This window comes from Cajanus cajan, chromosome 9 (assembly GCF_000230855.2).
Source record: "Cajanus cajan strain Asha chromosome 9, NIPB_CcT2T_4, whole genome shotgun sequence".
Taxonomy (NCBI): domain Eukaryota; kingdom Viridiplantae; phylum Streptophyta; class Magnoliopsida; order Fabales; family Fabaceae; genus Cajanus; species Cajanus cajan.
The window spans coordinates 19308690-19333148 of NC_138525.1; the positions used below are offsets into that span (position 1 = coordinate 19308690).

The 24459-nt window shown below is 30.6% G+C and overlaps 3 protein-coding genes and 1 non-coding gene across 5 annotated transcripts; 1 reads left to right on the top strand and 3 right to left on the bottom strand.

Moving 5' to 3' along the window:
• Nucleotides 1–84, bottom strand: TRNAL-CAA (transfer RNA leucine (anticodon CAA)). The gene has a single exon. It is a non-coding gene; the product is annotated as a tRNA-Leu (tRNA).
• A 2425-nt stretch (nucleotides 85–2509) lies between these two features.
• On the top strand, nucleotides 2510–4936 carry TLP1 (THAUMATIN-LIKE PROTEIN 1). The gene is made up of 3 exons (XM_020348073.3): nucleotides 2510–2876; nucleotides 2955–3633; nucleotides 4160–4936. The coding sequence occupies exons 1-3, from the start codon at nucleotides 2819–2821 to the stop codon at nucleotides 4356–4358; spliced, it is 936 nt and encodes a 311-aa protein (XP_020203662.1). The 5' UTR covers nucleotides 2510–2818; the 3' UTR covers nucleotides 4359–4936.
• Nucleotides 4937–14245: 9309 nt separating this feature from the next.
• On the bottom strand, nucleotides 14246–15947 carry LOC109789174 (uncharacterized). Its single transcript, XM_020348070.3, has 2 exons — nucleotides 15684–15947; nucleotides 14246–14515 (listed from the first exon to the last, which is right to left on the bottom strand). The coding sequence occupies exons 1-2, from the start codon at nucleotides 15833–15835 to the stop codon at nucleotides 14437–14439; spliced, it is 231 nt and encodes a 76-aa protein (XP_020203659.1). The 5' UTR covers nucleotides 15836–15947; the 3' UTR covers nucleotides 14246–14436.
• Nucleotides 15948–18111: 2164 nt separating this feature from the next.
• Nucleotides 18112–23071, bottom strand: SHD (Chaperone protein htpG family protein). Of its 2 annotated transcripts, none has more exons than XM_083064078.1 (15): nucleotides 22915–23071; nucleotides 22697–22817; nucleotides 22461–22614; nucleotides 22276–22356; nucleotides 21996–22107; nucleotides 21783–21909; nucleotides 21554–21692; nucleotides 20856–20973; nucleotides 20534–20712; nucleotides 20205–20420; nucleotides 19943–20108; nucleotides 19487–19625; nucleotides 19241–19391; nucleotides 18682–19086; nucleotides 18112–18571 (listed from the first exon to the last, which is right to left on the bottom strand). In XM_083064078.1, the coding sequence occupies exons 1-15, from the start codon at nucleotides 22979–22981 to the stop codon at nucleotides 18320–18322; spliced, it is 2427 nt and encodes an 808-aa protein (XP_082920204.1). In that variant the 5' UTR covers nucleotides 22982–23071; the 3' UTR covers nucleotides 18112–18319. The 2 variants fall into 2 exon arrangements, with proteins under 2 accessions (XP_082920204.1, XP_082920203.1); XM_083064077.1 differs by having other exon boundaries at nucleotides 20534–20715.
• Between the last annotated feature and the right edge of the window lie 1388 nt (nucleotides 23072–24459).

The window sequence follows — 24459 nt, forward strand, 5'->3', positions numbered from 1 at the left end:
TGTCAGAAGTGGGATTTGAACCCACGCCCCCTTTCGGAGACCAGAACTTGAGTCTGGCGCCTTAGACCACTCGGCCATCCTGACTTTGTTGCTGCTTTTGTCCGTATAAAAGTTATTAATTCATTATTCTAGTTTGCTTTAATATACACATTGTTTTTTAAAAAATCTTCTAAAAGTTAACTTATTAAATAATTATGCATTTATCTTAGGTTTAATTTAATATTTATTGTCATATTAAGTTATTAAAATTTATAATATTAAATTACCTATTTATTTCTCTTCACGTGCATTAGTTTTCTAATTTATATATTGAGATGATTTATGGTGAGATGATATATTTGTTAATTCAAACGCAAATAATAACATGATTGCGGAAACCAACTCTTAACACAGCGTTAATTTGCAGCTCGATAGCTAAAGATAAAGTCTCGAATTTATGCTGACTGAGAATCTAATTCCATAGTTATCTAGATAATTTTCTATTTGCATTTAATTTTTATTAAACAATTATTATTATACCAATAAGTGTAAAAATATTATTTTTTTTTTATTTTTTCACTATGTTATTGAAGTATCATTGACTTTATTATAACTAATGAGAAATTTATTTGATGATCTTTAATAAAAATTTCTTTACCAATCACATGTTTTTATATAAAAAAAATTTGAACTCTAACACTAAATTCGAGACTCAAACGCCTTATTCGATAGTGTAAATACAATGTGAAATCGGTAATATTTAACATTTTTTTATTTATATTAATTATAACTATATTTTTTAAAATTATAGATTTGAACCTAATTTAATCTTACAAAATTGATTTATAAGGTAATAATCATTCACCAGTTATATATTACTTAATTATGTAATTTCTAATGAACATGAAATTTGAGTTTTTCTGGATACACTCTTTCACTTAAATGACTTATTCGTTAGATATGAAATGATAATATTAACCATTTTTGTTGGATATTCATACACTGTGTAAATACAATAATATTGCTCATAGTACGTATCCGCGGTGTTGTTTCCATCATCGGAAAAATGGGCAAAAGTTCGTCATAATCGACATTCGACACCATAGAGGCAAAAAGAAAGCATATTTACACAGTGCTTCCATATATATCTAGAAGACTAAAAGATGTACTATGTTCATTTTGTTCCAAGTTAAACATGTCTAATCAAATACATGCAGTTCAGTTAGTTGGCCACGTTGAAATCTAGGAACCCAGAATTATAAAAGCGTGGCGTGCAATGCAAATTACAGCAAATGAATGTTAAAAAAAGTCATCAGTTCACACCACACGTCGCAAAAATCTAGTATGAGTTTCTTGCCTGAAAGAATGAAAGACACAAAAAACAAGATAGAAGAATCTATCCGATAGCCACATCAAAAGTTGGTTCCCAAATTGCCAGAGTGACCGTAATTATACAAGTTCCTTTATGACGTGTTTGGAAGAGAAATTTTATAAATTTAAATTTTTTTAAATTTTTAGTATTTGAATTATTTTAATTTTAATTTCTATCATTTTTAAAATATTTTGTTTAGATAAGTCAATTTAAATTTCTCAAATTTTAAATTGTTGGGTTAGATATGATAATTTAGTTCCACCATGATAAAGTATTTTGAATTTTGTTTGGATGAAGAATTTAAATGGAGTAATTCATTTATTTGAAAAATTTTAAATTTTTTTAAGTGGAATATCTTGTTTGGATGGAGAATTTATAAGAAATTTGAAATTCAAGCATTTGTGAAATTCTTTGAAATAGTAAAATTTTAAATTCTCTCAAAAAAGAGAATTTGAAATTCTTCATATTTTTTTCTTTTTATTTCACTTATATATTTTATCTTATTTCTTATCTTTTCATGTTTTTAATTATTGAATATTTAAAATATTTTTAAAATTATTAAATATTATTTAATATTAATTTTTAAAATTATTAAATATTTAAAAATTAGCTAATATTTATTTTTATAAAATTTAATTTAAAAATTTCAACATATAAATATATTTTTAAAATTAATTTTACCATGGTGGAACTAAATTATCATATCTAACCCAACAATTTAAAATTTGAGAAATTTGAATTGACTTATCCAAACAAAATATTTTAAGAATGATAAAAATTGAAATTAAAGTAATTCAAATATCAATAATTTAAAATTTCTTAAATTTGTAAAATTTCTCATCCAAACACACCATTAATTCTTTCTAACTACTTCTCACTCCATCCAAGTTGACAACCGTAATAATAAATACAAGTAAAAAATAATAATTATTTCATAAATCAATATTTGTAAAATTAAATTAATCTAAACTCATTTTAAAATATACCAGAGTCTATTTTAATTATTTTTATTAAATCTATTAAACTAATCTCTATCATTATCACAATTGAATCTCATGCATATATCTTACATACATACTACGCACATCATAAGCACGAGATGGGAATGTATTAAAAGACCCACGTCACTTTCTAGTTTCTAACACAATCAAAAACTAGACACACATATTTATCTCAAACATCTAATGTACATACCCTTTAGCTTAGTCTTTCAAGTATGATGACACTTATAGTGGGGTTTACTCCACCTAATATTCCGTTATATATTAACCCATCCTTTATATTGTATATACTTTATTATCCATCTTGCAATCTCCTCTCATCTCATTCTATTCATCGCAAAAACTAAAACTTTATTTCCTATTGTTTCATTTCATGCATGGGCAGTGGAGCCCAACATTCTCTCCATTCTCCTCTTCCGTTCACCCCAATCACTTTCCTTGATCTACCACATTCCAAATTCATTTCATGGCTCCCCATTGTTTCTCCATTCACATTGCTCTCATATTGCTTCTCCTTTGCAAAGGTAATTCATAAGTGGACTCTTCATTCTTCAAATTTTCATACATAACATAAATTCTCAATGTATCCCATTGGATAATAGGTGCATCGGGAGCCACGTTTACTCTAATCAACAAATGTGATTACACGGTGTGGCCCGGGATTTTGGCCAATGCAGGAAGTTCCGGGTTGGACTCAACCGGGTTCGAGCTCCGACCCGGTGGGTCGCGGAGCTTCCGCACACCGCCCAATTGGTCCGGAAGATTCTGGGGCCGAACCGGGTGCAACTTCGACCCGAATACCCAAGAGGGTAGTTGCACCACAGGGGATTGCGGGTCCAACCAAGTCCAATGCAACGGGGGCGGGGCAAACCCGCCAGCCACGTTGGCCGAGTTCACAATCGGGTCGGGTTCGGGTGCCCAAGATTTTTATGACGTAAGCCTCGTTGATGGTTACAACTTACCCATGCTTGTGGACCCCAGTGGCGGATCGGGTGCGTGCGGGTCCACCGGGTGCATTGCGGACCTGAACCAACGGTGCCCGAACGAGCTGCGCGTGGCGGACCGCGGCGCGTGTAGGAGCGCGTGCGAGGCGTTCCAGAGCCCCGAGTATTGCTGCAGCGGCGCGTACGCCTCACCGGCGACTTGCAAGCCTTCGGTGTACTCGCAGATATTCAAATCCGTATGTCCCAAATCGTATAGCTACGCGTACGACGACGCTACGAGTACGTTTACGTGTACGGGAGCTGATTATACGATCACATTCTGCCCTTCGACCACAAGGTAACCACATTCTGATCCTATACATGCATCTTCCTATTAATTTAATATAATTTAGTTACTTAATAACTTTCTTTTCAGTGCTATCCCTTTCTTTCTACTTAATTTTAATTTTTCATGTGAGATCACGATTCCAATCTCTGATTGATGCTTTCGGTTGTTCGTGTTATATAGTATGCAACCGTTTTATTTTTTAAAATGGGAATGACACATAATGCTTGCTAACTTTTTTCTTTCTTTCTTGTTATAATGCACTTTTAGTGTGGCACAAGTTAATGCCTAAACTACATTTGCTTGAGGTACACTAAAAGAAAAGAGGGTTGGGATTGCTAGGTATAGCATGCAAAACTAGAGAATAATATTGACCTATGAAGTATGAATAATTTTTTAGAATTGAATTAAACCTAAATGATATATTAGTTAGAGTTGTTATCCAATAAAATTGAAGTTTTATTTCGTGTATCGAAGTTTTTTTCCATTAACAAAATGTTATTGAATTTAACATTTATTTGGATTTATATATATGCAGCCAAAAATCTGCAAGAGATTCACCACCTCCTCCTTCAGGAATGGGGTCAGAAACAGGGACAGGGGAGATGCCGTTGATAGTTAATAGTCCATGGTTTCCCAACTTCTTCACTGGACTCTCATCCAAATCTCACTCTTGCCCCTTGCCACTCATCGCTACTCTCACTATGCTACTCTTCTTCTTTTTGCAATACTCATAGAGTGCATTCATGTTAAAGGTGGTAGGTGACATTTTTTTAGGGCGATTATAGATATACAATTAAACCTCAACATGAATTCTCTTTCATACTCATCATGTTAACTTGGGAAGCAATTGCAATCACAATCTGGTGCACCCACCAGCAAAAGGGACTTTTTCTACGCATGGATTATTGTTGTGATTAATTATTGAATTAGAGAGTGATGATGCAGCGCAATATGAAAAGTAGTGTTTTTGTTTTCCATGCTTTGCTTGACTTAGAATCCGAGTAATATGGTTGGTACAACCTTGCGGGTATTTCAAGCTTGGAACCATCACATTTTTGGGTGGCAAAGATAATAGGATTTAATTTCCAATTATATTGATCTGGCAATAGCAATAAAGAGACATTGCCACTTCTTGATGAATGAATGTTATGATGTTAATGTTAAACAAACTTGGTTATGTTCAAAGGCACGTAGCTAGTGTGATAGAACAATTCAATGATATAGCACTTTCCATGAAAACTATATTATATGATCTGATGGGTCATTCAAGTGTAATTGTGCATTTCATGTTTTAGTCCCGTTGAGATTTACAGTGCTCTTTGTGTGTTCCAACGTTAAGCTAGCTTTTATGATCAAATCAACCGTTGGATAATTGTATCATTTGTATGTATGTAGAGGAATTCCGTAAACTCGTGTTTTCAAACGCAAATGTGATAAATCGTCATCGCTATATATAAATTAGAATAACCATGATATATTTAAAAAGTGTTCTTAAGAACATTTCTCAATCTTTAGTTTTTTTAGTTTTTCTATGCGTCTTATCTCTCTAAATTTATCTATTTTTATTGTTTAGTTGTATATTAAATTCTAAAATATTTTTCAAAATATCGATAGTTAAAAAATAACTCTATACTACAATATAAATTATGTATTATAAATTTTAAATATAATTATAACTTTGTGTTATAATATACTCCCTCAGATCCTTTATATAAGAAACAAATAATTAATTTATCAAAACTAATAAAAAATAGTTAAGATAGTTCATTTTTATCAACAATGTCATAGATTTAAATTTTATTCTAAAAACACTATTTTGAATTGATTGGTTTAAGTAATAGTTGCATTAAATGACACTACACTTAATTAAAGAGATAATTTTTTTAACTAATAAATCTAACTTGTATTGGTAATAGATCAACAAATGTATTCACTTACATGAAGGTATAAAATGAAATTAATAATTAATGCATCTTAAAGTAGGTATGTGTTTATAATAATCAACACAAAAAAAAAGGTGCACCTATTTGTTTCTTATGCTAAAGACAAAAGGGAATAATATAATTTATACAATAAAAAAATTTATTTATTGTAAATTATAGTTGTATAAAATAAATATTGCATTCTACAAGCTAAAATATTAGTTTTTCACTATATTTGATTTTACAGTGGCATTTTATCTCAAATGTGATTTTAACATTAAAATTAATTAGTATTTTAACATTTAAAATGCACAAGTTAAATATTTACTATATACATAACTAAAATTTAAAATAAATAAATTATATATATAAATAAATACCATATTTGAATATTAAATTATATTTAAAATTTATATAAATAAATATTTTTTGACATATAAATTATATTTTAGATTTTTGATAAATAATTTATAGTATAACACAAGATTATTTTTATTTATTAATAATTTATTTTAAAAATTAAAATTTAATTCATAAATAAGTATGATAAAATAATAGAATTAGATAAAATGTTAAAACAATCTTTAAAAATCTTCTCATTGAAGAACAATTTTTAAAAGCATTCCCACGTAAAAAAAAAAAAGTTTGTATTTTAATATAAAGGAGTCTATGTATATTAAAAACATGAAATGAATAACTCTTGATAACCATGAGTAGAAAACTTTAACCCATGTCAAACATTAAATTTACTTTAAACTTGGTTTTAGTTCAAAACTAATATTATAAAATAAAAATAATCTAAAATTAAGTTTTTAAATGTATATTTAAATTATGGGTGAATATACGGGCTAGTCTGATCTATTTAAAGTCTAGTTTACGAAATTCACATTTTTAACGGATTAGATAAATTCAATCCGTCACATAAATGATTTTTTAATGTCTATATCCGCTCTGCAAAGTCCGTAGTTAAATAAACAAACTCATGGGCTCAATAAATTTTTTTTAAAAAAAATCTTCTTCCCTTTTTTATACCAAGCATCAACATCAAACAATCTAAAATAATTTTTTTATATAAAAATCTTAACATATGAAGTTTCAGGACATATACATTATTTTTTTATAAAAGTCTTAAAATGGAGGGGATTATTGTTGGGTTTAGTAAGATTTTCTGTAGTTGAATTTTTCTGTCTCAACTATCTTTAATTTTTTTGTCTTTGTTCTGACTACAAATTTAAGATTGTAAATCCTAAATTATTGAATTTAGATTTAGTAAGATGAGTGATTGTTGTAAGAGATCTCAAGTAAGGATGCTTTAATCAAATATTGATTTTTTTTTTATGTTTAATGAATCACAAAACTCCTATAATAAAAGTAGGGAAGAAATTAGTGATAATGAGAGTAAGTGAGAAGATATAAATAATTCAAACATTACTTTAGTTATTTTTAAATTAAATTAAAAATTAAACCTTAGTATGCAACGTGTCTAAACCTACTTGATTAGTAACTGTTGCATGTGAATTGGAAAAAAGAATGTGTCAATATGATAATTAAATGTTGATTGATCATAAAACTACTAACATAATTAATAATTGAATATAATAAAAGGATTAACTTATAAAGAAATTAAAATTTAAAAATTCAGGTGCCACAAAAAATCTTTTAAAACATATGATCCACCTCTATCATTTTTTTAAAACCAAATTGAATATTTATTCATAATTCAATTGATAAATTATTTCTTTGTGGTATATCCTTCCCTCGTTCGTTACATACACAATCCATTGTTTCTATTGGTTTGTTTAATTTTTTGTTTTGACCCATTAAAATGTCCCTGGCCCTAGCTACTTGACACCATTTTCGTGTGCTGGGTATATGTATAGATAACGGCCCAGTCATGAATTGGCCTTTAGATCATGATATATATACCTTTTTTTTTTTTTTTTTATAAGTACACCCTTTTTTAAAAAAAATAATTAAATTCTTAAAATATCATTAATTTTTAGGCTAAAAATCTATTTTGGTCCCTCATAATAATTGTTTGTTTCAATTTAGTTCCACTTTTATTTTTGGTTTCAATTTGGTCCCAAATAAATTAATTGGTTTCAATTTGGGACTTCCGTCCAAATTATTTAAACGGAGTTAACTTTGGCCACGTGGATGCCACGTAGATGCATAAGTGGATGCCACGTGCATGCTAATTTTTTTAAAACACCTGGAACCAGAACGGCCCATTCTGAAACCGGCACGGGCCGTTCTGGATGCACTCTTGGTGTGTTAATTTTGCATCTGAAACGGGTCGTTCCAGATGCAAAATTAACACACCAAGAGTACAGCAGAACAGTCCGTTCTGAAACCAGAACGGTCCGTTCTGAAACCAGAACGGCCCGTTCTTATTTCAAAACAGGCCGTTCTGAATTCAGAACGGCCCGTTCCAAAACTGAGAATAGAATATTCTTTATTAATTTTATTAAAAAATATAATAATTTTGAAAAATATTTTTTTATGGTAAAAATTTTAGAATTACTTATTTTTATAAAATACAATTGTCTTATAAATAGAGTAATAACTTTTTTTTTCTCTTTTTTGCCTGAAGAAATATTTAAGTGTCAATTGTCTTATAACGAAGTATCATATGATTTATAATTTTTTAATTTTTTTTTATAAATTTGATCTATACATAAAAAACTTTTTAATTTAACAATTAAATTCTTAAAAATTTGATATAGAACATTAATTATTAAATAGAATAAATCTATCAAAACTTACTCTTGAAATAAGTAAATTTTTTCTTTATTAAAAATGAAGATAATTTTACCACAAAATAAAAAACAATTAAACAATAAAATAAAAATATTAAAAAAATATTAATATATTTATTATATTAGATATAACAACATAATTAAAATATAATTAATAATATATATTTTATAAAATTATTAATATTTTATATATAAAAAAAAGAATGAAAAAATTTTTAGTAGGGGCAAGTGCTCCCACTATGATTAAGTTAGATCTGTCCTTGCATATGGTTGTGTGGTGAAATGTTAGTCCAATGTATCCTCTTCCTTTACTTCAGGTTCTACCTCTTTAAGAACAGGTTGTTGTTGTTGGGGTACATCGTTAATGACTTCAAGGAAAAATATCATGTCATTTCATCCTTTACTGTATAGTGTCAATTTGGTAGTAAGTGGTTCACTCCAGTTTGAAATGAAATAAAATCTGCTACCATTGTCTTTAGTGATACATTGCATTATCCTTAATAATACACTGTATAGCCTAACTGTTTAGCAATTGAAGTTATCAATTTCCATTGACAATATTACCAAATTCAATGTTTGAAATGCTTTGTACCTTGGGTCTTTTTCCTTCCATGATTCACAACCGTGAACTATAATCATTGATCGTTTATGTTTAGTAGTCTGGAACCAGAACGGCCCGTTCTGAAACCAGAACGGGCCGTTCTGGTTGCACTTTTAGTGTGTTAATTTTACACCTGGAACGGGTCGTTTCGGATGCAAAATTAACACACCAAAAGTGCAACCAGAACGGGCCGTTCTGGTTTCAGAACAAGCCGTTCTGGTTTCAGAACAAGCTGTTCTGGTTTCAGGTGTTTTCAAAAAAATTAGCATCCACGTAGCATCCACGTGACATCCACCTATGCATCTACGTGACATCTACCTATGCATCTACGTGGTATCCACGTGGCCAACAGTTAACTCCGTTTAAATAATTTGGACGGAAGTCCCAAATTGAAACCAATTAATTTATTAGGGACCAAATTGAAACCAATTAATTTATTTGGGACTAAATTGAAACAAAAAATAAAAGTGAGACTAAATTGAAACAAACAATTATTATAAGGGACCAAAACAGATTTTTAGCCTAATTTTTATTATTTTTAACTTTTTAATTTTACACTCCTAATATTTAATTTAACACTTTTTTTTACATTCCTTTTTCCCTTATTTTCACATGCACGGCCTTAATTTTTCTTCACCCCCACCTATTTTGGTAGGTAATTTTAATTCTTTTAATTTTACATTATTTTTTCCCCTTCCTCTTTCAGTTTTCTCACTGATTTCACTATTTGCATAGGACTCTAGAATAGTGAAAATGTCTTTTTCATAACACTAAAATGTTAAGGTTTTTGAAGGGATGAAAGGAAAGGAAGTGTTGAAAGAAAAAATGTGTGTTTAGTTTGATAGAAACTGTCGAGAAAGCTACACGTACCTATAATATTGTCGCTTACCAGTTCTATGATTTGAGTGTATGTGAAAAAATCAAAGAGGTGAGAAAATAAGAGAATAATATAAAAATCGAGAGAACTAAAACTACCTACTGAAATATGTGATGAGACAAGATGGTGTATGTGAAAATTGAAAAAAAGAAGGAAGGAGGTGTGTGAAAAGAAAAAATAATTAATTGAAAGTTAGATATGTAAAATTAAAAATTTAAAGAATAAAAAATTATGAATATTTAAAAAAAATAAAGGAGGGAAGGATATACCCAGCACACGAAAATGGGCTCAAGTAGCTATTTGAAAACATTTATTTGTTAATTTATTTTTATTTATAACTATTATTTTAACGTATGTAATACATTTGAGGTATGTTAAATTGTTAATTTCATATAATTTTAATTTATAATAAATATATATTTATAAATATAAATTAGATTATAATTAAAATTTATAATAAATAAAAAAATTTTAACATACAAATTATATTTTAGATATATGATAAATGATTTATATTATGATACAAAATTATTTTAATTATTGTTATTTTATAGAATAATATTAAAATTCTATTTTAAGACAATGATAAATGATAATTAAAAGGAATAAATGAAAAAATATATATCAATTATCTAGTGGGAAAAAAATAAAAAGAAACACTTCATGTGTTTGTTATAAAGAAATTAATAACAAATACCTCTAAGTAATTTGTTTGATTATTAGAAATTGTGTATAGATGTGTAGTTATTAAGAGTAAAACAAGTAAGATAACTTGATACATCACGATTATCTTTTTTATTATTAATATAAACTAGTACATTAGCAATTTAGCATATACATTACCCACATTAAATGTTTATTATATATAACTAAATTTTTTAATAAATTATATCTAAATAAATATTATATTTAAATATATAAGATATTTATACCCTTTTATTATATATAAGACATGGCATAATAATATAATTTATGTATCAATAACTAATAACAGTAAATTAATAAACATTTATTCATATTCTAACATCACGTTATCACATCACATTCAATGTAAAAAACATGTTATGCTCATACAAGAACAAGTCCTCCTAACTACTTATATAGCACTAATACAACACTTTCGGCATGTCTGGATATGCATTTAAAAAAACTTAACTGGAATTTTCCGCTTTTCATCAACACTCTCACCGAAAGAAAATACACCAGTAACATGTCGGAGTAACTATGTTGGCCAAATTTTACCTCATACACACAATGTGACATCATGGGACTCTCAAACCTAGTTATTCCAAAAATCATGGAATCTTCAAGCTTTTACACAAGGACTTACCCTGGTAGCATATTTCACATCATACCCATCACACAAAAAATACATTTATGCAAATAATGAATGTCACACATAGACTAATGCACAGCCAACAAATCTTATTCACATCATACATATTTCACATTTCACTTCACCACTAAGTCATACATAAGCTTGCTTACTCATTTGATTTACACACATCACATGTCTCATAACTCATGAATCTCACACCATCATAAGCATTTTCTCAATTATCATTCTTAGGCACATCACATATCATTCATTCACCACATTTCTAGATAACTCACTCTTACATTCAATAAATCATGTAATTCATTCAGGCATTCAGCAATACTAAATTAATTAAAAACACCGTTCCAGATATACAAGTTACAGGAACAGGATAGCGTCTGGTGTGGAGTGTCCTACATCCGGCACGAACGAGGCCACAAGACTCTGGAAGGATCACGACTGGCGTAATTCTTCCTGTGCCCAACGAGTTAATTAGATTCCTTCTGTCACTGTTAGTTTGAGTTAGCTAGTAATTCTGTTATTTTCCCTTCATCATATTCAGTATACATACTATATATTCATAGTTTCCATTTCTCTTGGTCTCAATTGCAACAGAATCTTTTGTTTGACTAAAATATATTCTTAATTTTTTTTGGTCTGCTTGAGAGTTATCATTTATTGTCAGTCATACACAATATCTGCAAAGTATAATCTGTAGCATTTAACTTATTTTTGCCTGGTCAGTTTCTTTATAATTGTAGGGGACAGTCTTTTCACAGTGAGATAAAACATCAAATGAGGCTTGTAAGGAGCTCGAAAAAGAAATCTCTTTGGTCCAGAAATTTGGAAGAGGTATATGAGATTATGATTGTGATAACTATTTTATAATTATCCTTTTGGTTGCTAGAATTTTATAAACTTTTTCTTTTAAGTCTCTATAGTTAAAAACATTTTATTTTAGTCTTTATATATATAATTGTTATTTCCTTTTAGCCTCCTAACGTCTATTATTATATGAGACTAAAAGATAAAATTTATGAAATTATAAAAATTAAAAAAAAAACAAAAATGGTATCTACAACATTACAGAGACTAAAATAGAATTTTTTAATAATAGGGAATTAAGGTAAAGTTTATGAGATTATAGGATAAAAGGGTATTTAATCATTTATAATTTTATAGGATGGAATAGCTTCTCATTTGAAACTTCCATAGTTCAATTCTTTCATAATATCCCTTTTCCTGCATTAAAGAAGTTTTGGACAGTGGACAAGTATTTTACAACAGTGGACTTGTTCTGTGGGTTTACATACTACAGATAGTTGAAAAGCCTGTTGATTTTATTACCCATATAGATCAAGCAATTTTGGAGTACCTTGGAGATCACGGTATGATGAGATCATATTTCCTATTAATTCAAAATCAACTGTTATGTGTCTGATATATTAAGGCATATGAATGTCCTTATGCACAGGAAATTCATTAATATTAAATAAGCTTAGGGTCTATAAGTCTTAACTTTCTTTGCTAATCACATGACTACTTTTATAATTTAAAGCAGTTTTTTCTCGTATTCATTTTTTGTTGTTTGGATTTGCATGCGGGTTAAAAGGATTTCAGAAATCAGAAACATGTGAAACTTGCATCACTTTTATTGTTAGTGATCTGATAATGTATGAAAGTTTGGTTTGTATCTTATAGAGCCGAATTAATAAGACAAGATAGCAGGCCCAAGATTTGGAAAGTCTAGACTAGGAGGAATAAGATTTGACAGTTTCTTATTTGTTTGTTATCTATTTAAGAAGTTGATAACTGTTTCTGTTTTATTTTTAAAAAAATTTAAAGATAGGATTATCTAGGAAGTTAATAATAGATAAGATTATCTAGGAAGTTTCTTAGGAGGAATATAAAAAGGGATAGGGAAAGTCTGTAGGGAAAAACAGAGAAGTTATTCTTTAAGAACTATAACTCTTTTTTATTCAATAAAATATTCTTTACATTTCCAGGGTCCTAACAGTATCTTAGATTTCATTGGCATATCATTAACAAACATGGAAACTTATCTCTAGTTTGTATCTTAGATTTCATTGGCTTCCTAATTATTCGTCTCATAAAAAATTATAAAAGTTGCGAATTCCTAGCAGGTGCAACCACTGTCAAGCATGGTATCAGTTCTGAAAGGCTTGGTGAAGCTGTTTATATCAAAATTTTAGAAGTGGTAATAGAAATTATTCTAAAAATAAAGTTAAAAGTCAACTAAAAAAATTTAGAAGACAAAAGCTAAACTTCTAAAGAAAAAAACATATTTTATCTTTACAAAATATTAAAGATCAAAGACAAATATCCCTGAAATTGCTTAGGCACGTTATGCTTGATTTTTATTCTCTTTTACTCTCATGTATCGGGCAGAGCACATCAAGGGGTGAATGGACACAAGGTTAGTTTCTATACTCTTTCATTCATGTATCTTGCAAGTTGACATAACTATTTTTAGTAATTTTATATTTTTATTGTGGTTTGCAGTAATGAGTTTGGTGAAAAGACAGCCAAAGAAAGTAACTTGATTCACCTGCAGACACTATACTATGCTGAAAAGCAAAAGATAGATTTTTACATTATTGAATTATTGGCCAAACTTCACTATTGGGTTACCTTTGTAAGATATTACCTTTGTAAGATACTGACATAACTCCATCAAGCCAATGCCCTCAAGAACTTCTCCTAAGCCACTTAATTTTGAAGCAAAGATGTTACAAATTATATCTTTAGATGGTATTAGTATGCCTTTGGGAACTCAGCTTTCTCAAGAGGAAAAAAGATTTTTAGAGGAGGTAACCATGAAAAGAAGGAATCCAGGAGTTAGCAAAAGTGAGAATCTTGTAATGACAAAGAAAAGAAGTGTCAAAGTTTGGCATTATATAGCAAGAATGTTGGAGGTTCACCTGTTACAACAGAAGGTTTGGTGTACAAATGATCTAGTGTTTTGGATATAATGGATGGGCTATAACATAAGATATTAATTTTTGCATCTCAATACACACAAAAAATTTCTTTTACTTATTTACTTTTCAAGTTTTGTATAGGATAACAAGATAGATATTAATTTTTTGCATCTCAATTCGCACAAAAACCTGGAATGCGGAATAACCAAAATTGTCATTTGACATTATTGCTAAATATATATCAATATAAGGGTCATTCAGTTGTAATATGAACAGAAGGTGAAGAAGAATTCAGCTAAGACACAAAAAAATATGTATCCATTCAAAGACAGAAAGAGAACCACAAAGAAACACAAAATTACTGCACTAGCATCCGCATCACCTGCATAAACATTAATGCTTGTCCTCCTTAGGAGTGTCTTTTTTTGGAGGAACCTTTGATTCAAGTTCTTTGGTGGACTTCTCCATTGTCCTGAAAAGATGACACAAAATTATTCACAATCTATGAGTTTATCTACTTAAAACATAAGCATTGTGACACCCTTACTAGTACAACTAGATTATTAGTTTAAAAGATTATTTTCTTAAGTGCATGAAAATTTTTTGTGAATTCTCTAACCTTAAAAATATAAATGAAAAACTACACACAAAAAAATATCGGAGGTGAGAATACATCCAAATATCCCATTCACACTAGGAAAGTTTACAGGAAAGTAATTTCATGAACACATTACAGTAATCCAACTTATCTAAGTGAAAATAAATTTCAAACAGCAGTTCAGCACAAACATCTGAGTCAGTGTAACATGATCCATTTTCATTTATAAAAAGAATAATTCAACTGATTCATAAGATAATATATAACATATTAACATGTCCTATGGACCCACTAGCTACTCCATTGATCAATTCTCTAATCATATACACTTTAGGGAGGGTTTACTATTTCTCTACAGTGCCCACCCAACATCAGTCACTGGCTACAAAACCCTTATACACAAAACTAAGGTACCCTGCATCCCTTAGATGACTACCTTATAGATATAAAGTGAAACAACATTTCACTTGCATTCTTCTCATCAACCTCTCAAGTCAGATAGAGGAACATAAGGAAAAGAAAAGTAAGAAAAGTCAGCTACCTTCAACCCAACAACAGCTACATAAATCCATTCAACAATACAAACTTTCTAGTCCTACATAGTACATACACCAGTTACAAGCTCCAATGACATGCTTGTAAACAGAAATTTAGCACAAAATGACAAGTGCACTGTACATAGTTACCAGAATCACACTGCTATCTATGCAGCACATGTGGGGTTACTTAATTGGTATGCTATTGGTGTTCATAGTCCAACTTTTTAAATTTTACTTGCCTCAAAATCCAATCACAGAGACCTATGAACAAAGATAGAGAACCACAATCCAAGGGTTTCTTTCCCTGCAATTCTCATACCCATAATAAATTGACAACCCATCTGCATATTTTTAATCAAATGTTTATGATTCCCAGTTTAACCCCTCCAAAACCCATCTTCCCATTCTCACTCAAAATAATTAAACAAATAAGGGCTGACCCGTGAACAAGAAAAAACGAGACAACCCATTACCCAAGTTTGAAACTTTTTACGCAAACTCACTTGGAAGAAGCGGCGGTTTCTTCTTCGAGCCAGTTACGGATGTGTTTGACGTTGCGGCGGAAGATGGAGGCAGATTGCTTGACGTCACTCCTAAGGAGGAGAACGACGGCGCTTACTCCGGCCACCGTGAGAACGAAATTCGTCAACCCCATGCCTTCGTCAGATGCAAGGGTTTTCTTTGCCAACGGAAGATGTTTTTCTTTTTTTCTTTTAAGGATCACTGGTTGAAGCTGACATGAATTACCGAGGTTCCCTTATTTCCTGTAGCTACCGATTAATCCAATCTCTCTCTTATTCTTAAGAATTTTTTACACAAAATATGGCATAATTATTAGAGTTTAAATATTTTAATAATTATAAAATGAGTGAATTTTAATTTTAATTTTTATAATTTTTTATATATTTTTTAAAATTTATAATTATAAAATAATTGTTGAAGGTGTAATTTAAAAAATTTTAACACGTGTATCAACTAATTCTAATAGACAATATAAAAAAATTAAATATGATTTTATTCCTTGAACTTTTATCAATTTTTTATTTTAGTTTTTGAACAAATTATTTGATTTTAATCTTTGAAAGCTAATTTAATATATATATATATATATATATATTTAAAAATTTATAATAAAAAATTCACACTAGGGACCAAAATGTTTACAGAGAAAAAACTCAAGTCAACTGATTTAAGGAGGAAGAAATTGGACTGAATTTTTAGGATGAATTTGTTTTCAAGTAATGTTTTTCTATCAAAAAAAAAGTGAAGGTAGGAATATCTATTTTCATATTTGTTAGAAGACTATAAAAAAAATATTTTTAAATATATTTTATTCTTAAGAATGTAAAATCTTCATATTTAACATGTTTTTCATTCTTATAATAAAGAATATGTGTTTTATATTTCCATGAATTCCATGAAAATTAAAATTACTTTTCTAATAATTACCTCTTTGTAAAGTTTTCATTTATTTTTGTTTTTAATTAAATTAAAAATTAACAACATCAACTGAACACATTTAAGAAAATAACATTCTTTAAGTATAATACTCTTAAAGATAAAATTTCTATAAAAAAATACAATAATATACCTCAAAACAAATGAATCTTATATAACAACTATGATGCATAGGGCTGGGTTAAAGCCCAACACCCAATCCAAACTCCACTAATCCGAATTGAATGAGTCCAATTTTAAAAACTAGACTGGGATCCTCCACTCCAGCACCATCTCCCTTGAGCCCTTTTCATCCTCTATCCCCCTCCTACTTTTTTTATTCTTTCTCCTCTATTATTTTACCCGCTGCAACAGCCAGAAAGAATCTACTGCTTCTGTTAATTATTATTATAAGATCCACATTTTAAAATAGTTTGATCTAATCTATTATGCTTTTAGTATTAATTTTTTCTTTTAAAAAATATTTTTATTAAATGTATTTATTGAATTCAACAAGTAAAATCAACTTCTATATATTTGTGCAAGAAACTTTTTTTTAACTTTTTATCTATTCAATTTTTATTTATCATAATTATTTATGAATTAAATATAAATAAATAAAAATTATTTATCATAAATTTAAAATATAATTTATATATTCAAATATGATATTTATTTATATTTATATTTATATATATTATATATTTTAATTATATATAATAATGTACAATGCACTGAAATATTAGTTCATTTAGTGTCTCTTAAATATAAATAATAATTCATTTTCTCTTAGGATAATAATTTGCAGTCTCAAGTTGTTTTACATTTTGGAGTTTAGGCCGAACCAACTCTACAGCAATAAACATAAAACGTATGAAAAGATTATTATCTGTAAGAGTTAAAAGTTAAATAAATAATTGTGAATATCAATATAAGTGTACCAAAAATTCTCAAGTTTGCCTAATTAAAAGAGTTAATCATCACTGTTAGTATAAAATTTTTTATACTGACAACTAATTAAATCTTTTAAATTATTTTATTTTATTTTTATTTTATTAAATAAATAACTGATATAATATTATTAAAAAATATAATTTATTATTATTATAAAAAAATTTATACTGACAATATATAAATAATTAACTTTAATTAAAGTAATTAGTTATTCTTTTGGTAATTAAATACCTGAGTCATTCCATTATATTGTTCTGTTATTCAGTAACCTTGAATGATCCTCAAGACAAATTTAATGAATTCATCAAAGTAGCATTTATCAACTTTTGAATCAGGACATTTATTTCCTAACATTCCCTCCATGATTATTTTATGACTTGTAGGTATATAGACCCAGTGTTAAGACATTCAAAATTTCGGCCACATAATTTAATTAAAACTATTACCCTGGCGTTGAAGGTTGATAATTAAAACTATTTCCGCCACACCATTAAATATAAGTTTAAGGTAAGGTTACTTTTGCTAAAAAAACAAGCAGACTTTCTAGAACAATGTATTAAGACTAATGTGGTACGGCAAAATTCCAACCGATAGAATGATTACATAACAGTAAGACTAATGTTCTCCTTTAACAACTTATGAAATCAAAACTCATGCTAAAAGCTTTTACTGTCTATCTCAGCTAAACCACGAAAAACAAAGGCAACCGACAGCACCGTCATTAAATAGTGGATGATGTCATGCAAATCTACAACTCGTCCTTGACATCACCATCATCAGCTTCAGGCTTCGAAGTAGATGCATCTTCTTTTGCATCACTTTCAGCCTCTACTTCGGTGTCGTCTTCCTCTTCAACTGTTGCTTCAGGGCTGATGTCTAAGCTAGACTTCACTGAATCATAAATACGGGATGCGAAATCCTTGGGATCATCAAGCAAGAAACCACTTTCGAAGAGTGCAGTCTGGTACATCAGCTGTGCTGTATGTTTCACACCCTCATCCTGAAAAGTAGGCCAATTATGTTAACAAATAAAACCCACAATTGTGTCAAGGAAAGAGACGCTACAGAGGAAAATTAGGCAACAGGAAACGTTCTAATCCTGAAAAGTACCTCAGGGTTCTTTACTACTCTCTCCCGGAGCTCCTTGATAATAGGGTGTCTAGGATTGATCTCGAGAACCCTCTTGCCACGCATGTATGCTTGCTTGCTAGCATCGGACAAAGTTTGAGACTGCATGATTCTCTCCATGTTAGCACTCCAACCAAACTTCGATGTCACCACTACACAAGGAGTGTTATCCAATCTGTTGGATATCTTCACATCATCAACGTTGTCTTTGGAAAGAGCACTCTTCCACCACTTGGTAAGGTCCTTGAAGGATTCCTTAAGTTCCTTGTCTTTTGAATCCTTTCCAAGTTTCAAACCCTCCTTGGACACATTTTGGAACTTCTTATCTTCATAATCCATCAGGTATTGCATCAAGTATTCATCAACTGGATCCGTGAAGTAAATAACCTGTAGCGAATTGAAGAAAAAAGATACACTTAGAAGTTAGAAGATATCAAAATATCATTGATCAGGAAAATAGAAAGACAGTTTCTAAAGCACAAATAAATACAATTTCCAGAACCATATACATCGCAAACAAAAAATACAATTTCAATTGTACCTCAAAATTTTTCTTCTTAAGCCGCTCAAGGAATGGAGATTTTTCCAGTTGTTCTTTGTTGGTTCCAGTTATGTAAAAGATATCCTTCTGCCCAGATTTCATTCTAGATATGTACTGATCCAAAGATGTCAATTTACCCTCAGACTTGGTGCTGTGAGAGTTCCAAGAATCAGCTAGATTGTTAACTAATGAAAGTGGGGAAATAACACTAGCACAAGAGTTTAATTACAAGCATAAGTAGTATACCTCTCAAATCTGAGCAGTTTTGCCAAACGATTTCTGTTGGTTGCATCCTCAATGATACCAAGTTTAATGGACTTACCAAACTCATTCCAGAACTTACTATATTGACCTTTCTTCTCGTCGTTGTCAGAGGACACATCATCTGCCGTCAATATTTAAGATTGATGGAAGTACATGTCAATGGACAGAATTCAAGAAACCTCTCTTACATTAGAAAAGGTATAACAAAGCCAAATCACACCCCCCCCCCCCCGCAACAAAATAACAAAAAGAATTGATTATTTGACACACAGCAAGCCTAGAATTATAGGACTCCGCAACAAAATAACAAAAAGAATTGATTATTTGACACACAGCAAGCCTAGAATTATAGGACTAATACACGTGATTTGGTCAACCTTAACCAATAAAAAATAATAGGGATTCCAACAGAAGCAACCCATAATTATTGCACCATACCTTTCTTTTCTTTGTCAGTGGACTCGTCAGGATCCTCATCTGCAATCCTACGGATCATATCAAGGGCCTTTCTAATAAGTTTCTTCTTGATTGTCTTAAGACTATTGTGTTGTTGAAGCATTTCTCTCGATACGTTAAGTGGCAATGTGTCAGAATCAACAAGACCCTGTTCCCAATGTCAAAAGTAACATTATTTACCAAAAACTATTCCTATTCTCATAAAATATATTTATCTGCAACAACAAGAGAAACTCATCCTTACCCTCAAAAAGTTCAGGTACTTAGGCAGCAGTTCATCAAATTCATCTGAAATGAACACTCGTCTAACATACAGCTTCAGGTTGGATTTGTTTGCGTTATAATAGCTCTCATACAAATCTTGAGGTGCCTTAGGTGGTACAAACAGAACTGCCTTGAACTCGACATCTCCTTCAGCAGTGAAGTGACTCCATGATAAAGGTTTCTCATCACTGAAATCCTGCACAAAACATAAATCAACAACTTAATTAATATTAACAAACTTAAAGTGAAGTAAATTTAACAAACAATTCCCTTGAGGTATTATATAAATAATGAACAAGGCAATATTACCTTGGCAAGAGAGTGGTAAAATTTGGTGTATTCTTCTTCTGTAACCTCCTTTGGATTCCTCAGCCATATAGCTTTAACATCATTTAAAAGTTCCCATTCATAAGTTGTTTCCTTCACTGTCTTTGTCTTGGGCTTCTTTTCTTCATCTTCATCCTCGCTTTCTTCCTTGGAGGTGCTTTCTGCTGTTTAGGGAATTAAATAAGGAAGAATAACAGTTTAATTACCATTATCATAACATTAAAAAATGAACAAACAACAAAACAACATCTTGAAACAGGATATAAATGAAAAGATCTAACTGAGCTTTTAACAATATACATACCCGAATCATCTTCATCACTGGAATCATCTTCATCAGCAGGAACCTCGACATCAACCTCTTTGCTTGCCCAAAGATAGATAGGGAAGTTAATAAATTCAGAGTATCTCTTCACCAATTCCTGTGAAAAAAACAAAAGTTATTAAATCTTTTGTAGCAAGAGATTGACTTTTTAAATATTCAGCATAGTTGTTGGCAAAAAAAAAGTATAGTAAATCAGATTTATCCTTTTTTCTTGACCTTTCCGTAACTACAAAATGCAAATTGACAATTGTGCTGCCAAATCAATGCAATCCAATCTAAACATTTACTTGAAGCTGTGAAAAGTTAATTTAACTAATGACAACTCAACCTTCTTACAAGTGCAACATTCCAAAGAAACCACGAGCCTTACTTTAATATTGCATATTTCCCCATTGAAAACCATTGGTATACTCAAACATCATGTTTAATCACTTTAAAATGTTAAAAAAAAAAAATGTTAAACAAACCTACAAGATAAAGCTAAATTTTCACGTAGAGAGGACCTGTACAAAGCTAGTATCACCTGTTGTAGATGCACGCTACATATAGTTGACATAGAGAATTATAGATTAAAAGTAAATTAGCCCTACGTGTGAAGTTATGTGCAACAAAATAGAAGACATTAAATTTTAAACCGAAACAACTTATAATAACTAAGGTAATAGTTTGATGCATACTTTCAATTTAGACTCTTCCAAATACTCCCCAGCCTCTTCCTTGAGGTGCAATCTAATCTCAGTTCCACGCCCTAGAGGTTCATTCCATGTATCTTCCGAAATCGCAAATGCTCCATCAGCTTTAGATTCCCATACATACCTGAAAACCAAATAATTTTCAAGTTAATCAACCGGGTTACATTTCTGCAAACAAATAATGTCTTCAACATTATATGTTTAAAAATCATACTGCTTGTCATCATTATGCTTGCTAATGACTTCAACGTAGTCTGCCACAAGATACACAGAGTAGAAGCCGACACCAAACTGCCCAATCAAATTGAGATCTCCACTTGTTTGCATCTTCTCAACAAATGCTGAATCAATGCACAGCTCCGATTAACATCTTGACCAAGATACAAGCGGAAATTATTTTAGCAAAGGAGACAACATATAAATATACCTGAAGTTCCAGATTTTGCAATGGTTCCCAAATTCTTTATTAAATCCTCCTTCGACATACCAATACCCCTGTCCCGAATTGAGAGAATTTTCTTCTCCTTGTCTAACTTAATCTGAAGTACCAAAATGTTTTAGTTTAGTCACAGTTCACAAAACAAACCACAAACAGTCGAACAAACTATTAAACACCAGCATTACTTGGACTGTCATCTCATCATAATAATCATAGCCAAAAACAACTTAAGAAAAACGCATAATAATCATAATTTAACAATACTAACCTGAATATCAAGCTTGGTGTTATCACCTTCTCCCAAAACCTCCTTATCCGTAAGGGAGAGGAACCTAATCTTGTCCAAAGCCTAAATAATGCATGCAACATTCGTCATTAACAAATCGCTCTCTTTCGAATGAAATTTAAATGCAAATGTGAATAAACATATATAAAAAATTTAAAAGCGCTTACGTCAGATGCGTTGGAAATCAACTCCCTGAGGAATATGTCTTTGTTACTGTAGAGCGAGTTGATGATAATATCCATAAGCCGCGACACTTCGGCTTGGAACTCAAACTTCTCCGCGTTGCTCCGAAGAGATCTCTTCGAGATCGACTCCGCCTCCCTTTCAAACAAAACAACACGTTATTGGAAACCTAAAACGAGAGAACGGAAAAGAGACAAAGAGAGATCGCAACAACACGCACCTTTTGGCCACATCTGAATCGGTGGAAAGTCCATGAGGAACAGCACCGATCTTGTCCTCCACCTTCGGTGGATCTACAAGCTCGTCGGAATCGCCCTCCGCATTCGCCTGAAAATTTCGACCTAACGAACCAAAACATATCGCAGATGCGTAAACGAATTTGAAAAAGCTACAGCGAGCGATGTAATGCGCGCGAGAGTGAACAATGAAGGTGCGTACCTTGATCTGCGAAGAGAGAGAGGAGACAGAGCAGAACGAGAGCGGAAGCAACCGTCCACTTCCTCATCGCAATGCACACACACAGCTTCTAGTAGCTTCCACCAGTGAAGAGATCCGTTTAGTTTGGATTGGTTTCCAAATTGTGTTTGTTGATTTGTTTATATATGGCTCAGTTGTGGGTTTTGGCCGTGTTTGTTACGGGGAAGCTTTCGTTCTTAGGAAGACCTCCGTTTTGCCAGCGTGGAAGATCGTACGGCTAGAGATGTAACTTGTGACACGTGGCTTGTTTTTATTGGCTCAGTTTGCTTCCTGCGACGTGGAATTTGCAAGGGTCGTAGAAGATCACAGGGGGACGACTCGAAAACTAGGAAGTCTACCAATGCCACTTCTGCCTCGTCTTACACGGCATATTATGATTGGTTCTTTATTTTCTTTATTACGTGGAAAAATCCAATCAGTTTCTTCCTTTATGTTGGATTTTTCTAGATGAATAATTTTATATTTTTACGAAATTAATTGGCATTTTAGTTTCTAAAATAAAAGTAAAATTATTATTATTACCTCTAAATATTTTTAAAAATAAAATAAAATAAATATAACAATGTGAATGATTATTCATGTTAGTCCCTTAGCCTCAATTAACTTAAGAGGGGGTGAATTAAGTTTACTAAATTTCCTCTTATAAAAACTTTTCCAATTACTTCTTTATCAATTTATTTCCTTAAACAAATTTGTATGTAAAGAATGAATGATGATGCAAACTACACAATTATAATTAATAACAAGAAATTAAAAGTGTAGGGAAAAAAGAATTGCAAACTTGATTTTATACTGGTTCGGCCAATCCTGCCTACATCCAGTCCTCAAGTCTCCCACTTGAGATTTCCACTACTCTTGTAAACCTTACAAGAAAATAAATCCTCCAACACCTCGGAACTCTCTTTCCTTGTGTTGAGATTCAAACACCAACAAGGAGAAAAACCCTTTCTCCTTTACAGATCCAATGATCTATTAAGTATTACAGAATGACTCTTTTGAAGAGTGGATATTACACTTTCATGATCTTTGATGAACTCTTTAGAGATTTTGCAAATGATTTTGGCCAAGTGATTTGTAAAGATTATTTTCACAATAGAGTTCGTCACCTTTCTCTGAAAAATTATAGGTATTTATAGACAATTGTTTCTTAGGTTATGTCTTTTCATGAAGAGTTGTAACTTTCTATAATTTTTCAGAAAATAGGCTCTGGTAATCGATTACAAGACTTGGTAATCGATTACAACGGTTAAAGTTCAAAATGATTGAAACGTTGTATAATTTAAATTCAAATTTTGAAGTTTTATCTTCTGGTAATCGATTACAAGGGTCTGGTAATCGATTACCAGAACACATTTTGTATTCAGAATTTGAACTTTGAAATTTCCTGTTCTGGTAATGGATTACTAGAACATATTTTTATTGTTTCAAAAACTTTTATGTAGAAAACTTCATCTCAATAATTTCTTTCACAAATCTCTTTTAAGAAATGATTTGAAGTATTCTTTA

What these genes read in the sequence shown, in the direction of transcription:
- TLP1 (XM_020348073.3), top strand. Translation starts at nt 2,819, where the DNA reads ATGGCTCCCCATTGTTTCTCCATTCACATTGCTCTCATATTGCTTCTC. An exon ending in ATTGCTTCTCCTTTGCAAAG is followed by an intron (nt 2,877 to 2,954) that starts GTAATTCATAAG and finishes ATTGGATAATAG; the next exon opens with GTGCATCGGGAGCCACGTTT. An exon ending in TTCTGCCCTTCGACCACAAG is followed by an intron (nt 3,634 to 4,159) that starts GTAACCACATTC and finishes ATATATATGCAG; the next exon opens with CCAAAAATCTGCAAGAGATT.
- LOC109789174 (XM_020348070.3), bottom strand. Translation starts at nt 15,835, where the DNA reads ATGGGGTTGACGAATTTCGTTCTCACGGTGGCCGGAGTAAGCGCCGTC. An exon ending in GAAACCGCCGCTTCTTCCAA is followed by an intron (nt 14,516 to 15,683) that starts GTGAGTTTGCGT and finishes TCATCTTTTCAG; the next exon opens with GACAATGGAGAAGTCCACCA.
- SHD (XM_083064077.1), bottom strand. Translation starts at nt 22,981, where the DNA reads ATGAGGAAGTGGACGGTTGCTTCCGCTCTCGTTCTGCTCTGTCTCCTC. An exon ending in ACACCAAGCTTGATATTCAG is followed by an intron (nt 22,108 to 22,275) that starts GTTAGTATTGTT and finishes TTGGTACTTCAG; the next exon opens with ATTAAGTTAGACAAGGAGAA. An exon ending in TGGAAGAGTCTAAATTGAAA is followed by an intron (nt 20,974 to 21,553) that starts GTATGCATCAAA and finishes TTTTTTTCACAG; the next exon opens with GAATTGGTGAAGAGATACTC.